The sequence below is a fragment of the Paralichthys olivaceus genome, chromosome 11 (assembly GCF_024713975.1).
Source record: "Paralichthys olivaceus isolate ysfri-2021 chromosome 11, ASM2471397v2, whole genome shotgun sequence".
NCBI lineage: Eukaryota > Metazoa > Chordata > Actinopteri > Pleuronectiformes > Paralichthyidae > Paralichthys > Paralichthys olivaceus.
In genome coordinates, this window is record NC_091103.1 from 12,432,030 (window position 1) to 12,440,715 (window position 8,686).

At 40.9% G+C, this 8,686-nt stretch overlaps 1 protein-coding gene across 1 annotated transcript; it reads left to right on the forward strand.

Annotated features, from left to right (window-relative positions):
* The first annotated feature begins 83 nt into the window (after positions 1 to 83).
* On the forward strand, positions 84 to 8,020 carry rab38a (RAB38a, member RAS oncogene family). The gene is made up of 3 exons (XM_020094937.2): positions 84 to 420; positions 3,861 to 4,141; positions 6,761 to 8,020. The coding sequence occupies exons 1-3, from the start codon at positions 219 to 221 to the stop codon at positions 6,914 to 6,916; spliced, it is 639 nt and encodes a 212-aa protein (XP_019950496.1). The 5' UTR covers positions 84 to 218; the 3' UTR covers positions 6,917 to 8,020.
* The last annotated feature ends 666 nt before the right edge of the window (positions 8,021 to 8,686 follow it).

The window sequence follows — 8,686 nt, forward strand, 5'->3', positions numbered from 1 at the left end:
CACAGACTCAAACAGCTCCACTGCGTGAGTCACAAGGTCCAGAGACGTCTATGTTCCAATTCCCTGTGTGGACCAGGGCGTACCTCACCTCCCCTCCTCATTACCCACTCATACTCCACTTCCCTCTGCGCTGCCCTGTGCTTTCTGCCCCCTTTCATCCCCACCAGTCCTCTCCTCTACGGTGGATTCATGCTCAGCTCTCGCCCTCCTCGGTCGCCATGCAGAACAACCACCACAAGGAGCACCTCTATAAGATTCTTGTGATTGGGGACCTCGGGGTCGGCAAGACCAGCATCATCAAGCGGTATGTCCACCACAACTTCAGCCCCAACTACCGAGCCACCATCGGCGTGGACTTCGCCCTCAAAGTCCTCAACTGGGACCAGGAGACGGTGCGCCTTCAGCTGTGGGACATCGCAGGTACGGTCCCGACTCTTACGCACGGCTCACGTGGAAAAAGCAAGAGGGAAAACAAACATAGAAGTTGAGAAAATATGATAAGAAATGTGAAATCATCACCACAAAGTTAGTTTGTGTTATTTACTTTTGTATGACTCTTACTTTAAGCACGTTTTTGAAGCCAGCCACAGCCTTGGAGAACGAGAACAAATATCCTATGTATAAGACATTTGTAGGATTTCTATTCTATTGTGATATAACATACTGGTCAAAAAGGATGGATTCCTTTTTTTGTGAAATAAGCAAAAATGGGCATCACTTTGTTAGTAAATTTAATCAAGGGACTTTGTTGAAAACCTCCTTTTAAGTCAAAATTAACTGAAGGCTACATTTTAAAATGAGTTATATTAGTGCCAAGATAATGGTCATGGTGTTAATCACGTTTGATTTCTATCACTACTGAATGAATGTGTTTCACAATCATACAGTGAAGTATATGAAATCTCAAAGTTTAAGTGAAAGCTTTCCCAATAAAATACAAAAATTAGCTCCACCGCTCAGATGAAAAACATACACTTTTTTATTCTTCCAGCGAAGGTAGTAAATTATTTCATGAGTGTTTGTGAGGCCTGAGAATAAAAACTCACATTAAATTCATACTTTCAAAGTCTTAGAGTGTTTGAGGTTAGAATTATAAAGAAAAGTGATCCCAAAGAAAACAGAAATGTGTTATTTATCCATGTCCATACAACCATGATAGAGCTATCTGAGGTTAATGTTCCTCATTTGTACCAGCTGACCCGTTACTCAATCCACATCATTTGGACACGCATTTCTACAATGACACGCTTCATTTCCAAATACATTCCCAAGGAAAACACAGAGAAGTCATGAAAACAGAGCTACAATCACATACTGTATAATACTGAATTCTTATATACTCTATATGTTGTTGATGATATATACAACCTATACCTAACTTTTATTAACAGACTGTATTTACAGCTTCTTTAACTCTCAATGACTCGTGCAGCACAGTAATGGAATCTGCGGATATAAAATCTAATTAATTCATGTATCAACTATTAAATCAATTACATCATTTAGTCACATAATTTGCCTTATTTCCTATGTTGACAGCCACATGACCTCATAAAAGACCACCAGGACACCACATGATATAAGAGAGTAGCCATGGCAACAGTTTGCCACGTCATTATTATTTTTAGTGTAAACCACAGTCAAAAATGACGTAACATGAATAAAAAATATCTAAATTGAGCCAGAAAGCAACACACAAATGTCACTTTACACAAATTTACACCCCAGAGTTATTCGATCACACACTCGTGTAATTATATTCAAACATACAGTTATACGCTATGTATAATATACACTAAGTATAATAAAAACAGTAATTCAGTCTTGAACCTATGTTGCCACTAGTTTCCTCCCCATCCTTGCATACTGAATAACACGGCCTTCTCCGTCTGTATGATCTGTGCGATACTCCGAGCTGTTGGGAAATGTTATGCTATTTCCTTGTTTGAATTGTAGACAGAAATGTGTGAGTGAGAAATTGTCGTGTTTTTTCTTCATGAGTAGAATTCTTTGATTGGCTTTGGGCGAGCGCAGACGTCATGGGTTAACACAGACGTTTGACTGTGATGCTGTTGGGTACGATAAAAAAGCTAAAGGCTACAGCTCTCCCGTCTCACATGAGTGTCGGCTGGGGGTTAGAAGAATTCTCTGACCCGCTGCTCTCTCCCCTCCTGTGCTCCCTTGCCAGCGAGCGCAAGCAGTCATGTGTCTCAAACTCATGTGAGGGAGATTTGAGTCCCAAGCTCTTGCGTAAAGAAAGCTTCTATTGTGATGTGAGGATGAGTGTCTCCCTCAGAGAAAACTGCTGCAGGTCTGGTACAGTACGTGCTTCCCTGAGTGGGCCTTGAAGTTATAGATGTCCTGGGGTGCTGAAAACGGAAATTGTAGTTCTGCATGATTCAGGATTAACTCTATCCACTACAGAATCATATAGAAAGAGCTTGTGCAGATTCTTTCTAACAATCAAATACCATAAAAAAATATTTACGTTTGCATCTATGAGACAGAACCACAGACTGACTGTTCTCTACTGCTGTGAGTTTGTTTGGGGATTTGAGGACGGACTGAAGTTTTCGCATGTCACAGATGCAATGAATCACTCACTCCTTGAAGCATTTCCCAAGACAAATAACAACTTCAGCCTTTCTATTTTTGTTGGCCATTTTTCTGTGGCCTGTAGCGACACAGTGTCAGGGGCAGCTGCTCAGGCCCGTACACGGAGACATGACTGAGTTATACTGCTGTCATTACTTTTGAAATCCCAGAGATGTGCTGTGCATGTTGTGAGCTGTGGGAGTAGTGTGGCTTCAGAACACGTAGACACAATATCAAGTGTAGATGTTTCGGCTCTTAGCTCTTAGCATATCTAACATGCACAGACAAACAAATATTCACTCTCACTCCACACCTAAGGTCATGTGGTGTCTCCAATTAACCCAACTCCAATCTGCATGTCTGTGGACTGTGGGAGGAGCCCCCAGAGAAAACCCACCCAGACATGCAGAGAACATGCAAACCTGCTGTGAGGCAAGAGTACTAACCACTGCCTATGTCTCTTCCACATGGTATATTTGTCGTAATATAGAGAAATATTTCAAACTATGGCCGTTAAACATCCGTAATAATACATGTAAAAATTAACTTATCTACAAAATAACTTATACAGAAAGGTGGGAACAGTTTTTTTACTTGGTGTAAGATAATACTATACTGATATGTGTTGTAATATAATAGAGGTTCTGCCCCTGATACTGTAAGTCCTTGAACAAGACACACATCCTTCCAGCAGCCGACCCTGTGCTCTCATCCATATGTGCTGAAGAGCAGGTGAATCAGCACAGTTACATGTAGATTCATATTGACTCCTTTTACTTCAATGCAAACTGCATTTGGGAGGAATGTCTTACAAAAGGTCTTTTTATTCTGCAGCTATGCAGCTGGTACTGATGGTGAAGTTATGGATGGTAAAATCCGTGAGGATACAACATTCCAACAGGGCTTATCGAATTAATTTTACCCTCAGGAATTTTTACAGAGAAAAACTTCACAGGCACACACACACACACACACACACACACACACACACACACACACACACACACACACACACACACACTACAGATACCTCTCTCCTCATCCCATCATGCCTCTATCTCCCTCTGGAATGTGATAAAATGAGTAAATTCAGTGACTTACAGTATGAGTTTGTGTCCGATTGCTGAAATGACACTGCATTACCTTTGTGAGTGGCATCATGCAGGTGATCTCTGTGCAACAAAATTAAAACAAAACAAACTGAACTTGCATCAATGAAGGTATGAAATTAATACAAAAATGATATGTGTGTTTGTGTCTTCCAGGTCAGGAGAGGTTTGGCAACATGACTCGTGTGTACTACCGCGAGGCCATGGGCGCCTTCATTGTGTTCGACGTCACGAGGCCCGCCTCCTTCGAGGCCGTGGCTAAATGGAAGGAGGACTTGGATTCCAAACTGACACTTGCCAATGGGAAAAATGTAGCCACTGTGCTTTTGGCTAATAAATGTGACCAGGGCCGGGACGTGCTTACAAATAACGGAATAAAGATGGAGCAGTTCTGCCAGGAGAACGGCTTTGCGGGATGGTACGAGACATCTGCCAAGGTGGGAAAGATGGGACACACACACACACACACACACACACACGCACACACAAAAGAAGTTGCTGTGAATACAATGACTGTCCTTCAACAGGAGCTCTGAGGTTCAAGCCCCCATGTCAGCGGGCGTGTCCTTCTTGTGTAAATGTCCTTTTTGAGCAGCTGACTCCTGACCAGCTCAACTGTGTCAGACAGACCACCTGATCGCCCTCAGGAGATGCCACCACAGAGGCACATTCAGGGTGTGAAGAAATGCTTTAAAAATGCTGAGTAGAACGAGACCATTCAGTCTTAGTGCATGAATAAAGCCTCAGTTGATGGCAGCTTATGTGCTTATCAAACCCACTTGTAACTTGTATTTCAGCAGCAAATAGATCAAATGAAAACAAAATGTTAGATAACAAATAATAAACCTTTTACAAAACCTAAATGAACTGAAGGGAAGTCGCAGAAAATGCAGGACTCAGTGACACAGTCAGAAATGCAGTGTGTGACTTGTGGCTGTGAAATGAGCTGAGGATTCACCCACCTACACACTAACACACTGACACACCAGCACAAGCCCTGATTATAGCAGCTAATGCTGAGCAGGAATCTCACAGTTGGATGAGAAGAAAAGAAAAAACGAGTAAGACGTGCACATAGACACACAAGCACACACGTGTACAAACCTATGACACATTTATAAACAGCACAAAAACGCACTTCAATTTAACTACAAATGAAACAAACTGAATTTCTATTTGTGAAACACTGTAAACTTGTGGTATAAATGAAGTTTATTAATAATGGTGCAGTATATAACATGTAGTTCTGCATACGCTTTGTTTTGTTTTGCTGTTTTACACAGCAGCAATGGGGGAACCTAGAGGATATTACATTTTTTGTGATTTTATTAAGAGAAATGTTTGTGAGTTTAAGGGATGTCCTTCTAAATACCAAAGAAACAAACCGACAATCAGGTGATGGAGGCAAAGAACGATAACGGCAGCCATGAGAAATTGATGATTCAAGCAGATGAAATTGAGGCAGAAAACCAGTTCATGAATTGAGAGACACACAACCAGTCATGTGATGTTGGACAAATCATAGAATGTCACACAGCTGGAGCTGCTATGTAAAAAAGCTCTTGCTGCTCCAGTGACCTGGTGTTCACTGTTAGTGTCCAGAGCTGTCTGCTCGGAGTTTGCTTTTATGAAAACATCCCAGCAGGAAATGGGCTGCCATTTTCCAACAGCTTCAGCCTATGTGTAACTGTAATGATGAATCAATTTGATGCCGTAAATGTCACATGTACCGATAAGCCCACTGCCATGAATGCCAGATGCGTCATTTCCAACTTTTATCTAGATGTGCTCTGTGTGCAGAGAAGTGGAGCCGGCCGACTGTGGGGAGCAGATTTGTGTTTGTCGTTTTATTTTGGTGTAGCACAATCTTTCTCTCCAGATCTGTGGAGTAAGGATGACAGATCACGACACACACAGATGGTCTGTATGTGTGAGAGGTTCAGGGCTCTGCAGACTCCACCATGTCACATCCCACTGAGCACTGTTTGAGCTCTACTGCTCCTGCAGTGGATATTATAAAACTGTAATATCATGTGCACGTGCGTGTGCATGTGAGAGAGAAACACAGACACATACAGTTGTTCCAGACCTTTGTATTTCGTCTTACCTCACTTGCCCCCATACTTCCTGTCTGTATCTAATTAAGCCAAAACTTCCTCAGAATAACTTTTCACAATTGGATCAGGGAATATTTATATTCATAGAAAAATTAAGTGCAGTGGTGCGAAAAACATTATGTATAGTTGTTCCTAATTTGCAATGTGAACGGAACAGAAAAGAATAAGCAGCATTTCAAGCATTTGCTTCTGTCTTACTTACTAAAAAGAATAATTCTGTTTTCAGTTCTGTTTATTCAAATCAGTGCCTGCAGTTTGTTGACGCAGCTTTTATTCTAAACCAACCACTCAGAAAATGCACTTTTGCTTTTATTCATTTGCTTCAGAATCATCAGTAAGATTTAGAGGCACATAATTGGAATTGGAATTTAATCTTAGGATATATTTTGCACACGTTTCTCTCATTATCCCGGAACATCTCGAGCTCCCTCCTGCCTTTGTGTAGCTCTTTGTTTCGGTACAAATATGTGGAAGCCAGTCTTTATTTGATCGTTTTCCCTGCTGGGAAAGAGGAATCAACAGGTTCATTCTTTTTATGTTTGCAAAAACCATTTAAAAAGTAAAGGTTGACTTTTGTTTTGTATTTAGGCTCTAATTCCATTCAAATGAGACTATTTTTGTTTCGACGTCTTTATATTGATCACAGCAGTGTTTTTCTCCTTTTCTTCAGAATTTAAAGCAAAGTTATAATCTGTCACTGCCTCGGCTGCAGAGACCACTGACAGCTACACTCCATTTTCAGTTAGTCTTCACATCATTGCTGCTCACTGGTGCTTCATCCATCCACTCAACCTCGTAATGATCCATTTGATTCACTTTTCTGCTCCTTTACGCCGTTTCCTGCTGCACATGCTTTCATAAAAATGTTTGCATTAATCTATTCTTCCCTCTTTTTTTTTTTTTTCTACCTGCACCTTTTCTTAACCCCCCCCCCTCCAGGAAAACATCAACATCGACGAAGCAGCGAACTGCCTGGTGAAACACATCATCGCCAGCGAGAAAGACCTGCTCCAATCAGAAGTCCCCGACACCATCACCCCGCAGTTAGAGAAAGATAAAGGCGGGACTTGCTCGTCCTGCTTCAGATCCCAGTAACAGCTCCTGACAACTGGATCCTCTTTTGTATCTCATTTACACACTAAGTCGAGTTTGTCTTTGAGCAAGAGGCAGAGGAGGAACTGCTTTGGCTCGTTGTGAGGAAGGAGGAAGGTATGGGTGCCAACTTGTCTCCACTCTGGTCACCCGGGGTGTGTGTGTTCATATGTGAGGGGGGGTTGACAAAGAGGCAGCTGGTCTAAGAATTGGATGGATTGAGTTAGAGAGAAAGAAAGAAAAGTAGGTGGATGCAGCTGTGTGCGCTTGTGAAAAGACAGGGTCACGCTCTGGGCGACTTCAAACCTTGACACTGCCACTTTGGTTACCATAGACACACATGTTACGTAACACATGCGCAGAGAGATTGCTGAAAATCACAGTACATCTGTTGTAAAGTTCAATGGAAGTAATCTCCATTTATAAACCGTGGTAGTCTCCTCTTTTTTCACCCCTCCTTCTCCATCCTCCATCTCCACCCTTTCATTCAGACACAAACAAATGTTCTTTCATCAGAATGATCTGAAGCAGTTCAGCCTCGGTCCTGATAACATTACAGTTATTTCACATTGTTTCCTTAGAAGTGGCTTCGATTTATTTTACATGGTCATTTTTATGGCTCTGTCCTCTGGGGCCAGTCCTGTTTTCTGTTGTCCATCTTTTTGGAATGTACTGGCGTCTTCACTAATGTAATGTACAGCAGATTATACTGATGTAATTAAAGTGCCTTATCTGATGCTGCCCTTTTTATTTAATGCCTTCAACAGATATATTCACTACATATTTAATTTATATGTGTACTTATGAAGGTATATGTATGATGACTTTCATCACTGATGTAGAATCCAAATAATTACCATGGCAACAACTTGTATGACAAACTAAAGAAAAAAGAAACATGTTTGTTCTGTCAATTTTAGTTAAAATTGTTTTATATCAAATTTCTATTCCACTGTTCAATATTTGTAATATTTGTAATTATGTCACAAATGCAGATATATATACAAACATGTACATATTATATACATTATAATGAGGCAGGTTATAGAACCAATGATGTATCCAGTTTTCAACATGTTCATATGAATAAACCACAGCTTTACTGACCTACAGTTTGCATGTGATTTATTTTCAATTACTCTGACTGATGAGACCTCTAGTGGTATTTAAGTTGGGGGGGGGGGTTACACTGAGGATTACGTGACCATAGCAAACTGGTTAAAGTGACCATGGTTATTAGAGAGTGGTGGAGCTGTTGTTTAAAGAGCACAGTCCTGTGTGCAGGTCCGAGAGAACATTTGTGTAAGAATCCACCCTTAGTCTTTACATTTAATCATTTTCTGTTGGACGTTAGGGGATCTTTGTTGTCATGGCTACAATAAACAGGGTTAAGGTTGTGGAATAAAAAATGTCTTCACTGTTTTGACATTTCCTCACTCTCTAGTGCTTTGTTTTTTGTTGATCCATCCAGTGTCTTTTACTGACTTGTACTTGTACTGAATTCTTTGAATGCACCCATCATAATAACCACAACCGCTAGAGGTTGTCTAACAATGAAATGACAATGGGCCATATGCTGCTATACAGACAACCCACAGAGTGTTTGCTGTTGTTGTTACAGAACAGTCCAGAACAATAGTCTCTTAGTTGAAGTCTCTCTTTTTACTGTCCTGGCTAAATGAACAACCCAACAACCTTGTTGTTGTTCATAAAGAACGACGTCACAAACACGAAAATTGAAGTTTTGCAATGAACTCAAAGCTACATCTTCTT

Excerpts from the sequence above, each read along its gene's own strand:
- rab38a (XM_020094937.2), top strand. The coding sequence starts at position 219 with ATGCAGAACAACCACCACAAGGAGCACCTCTATAAGATTCTTGTGATT. Across the intron at positions 421-3,860 it reads TCAGCTGTGGGACATCGCAG|GTCAGGAGAGGTTTGGCAAC; the intron begins GTACGGTCCCGA and ends TGTGTCTTCCAG. Across the intron at positions 4,142-6,760 it reads GGTACGAGACATCTGCCAAG|GAAAACATCAACATCGACGA; the intron begins GTGGGAAAGATG and ends CCCCCCCTCCAG.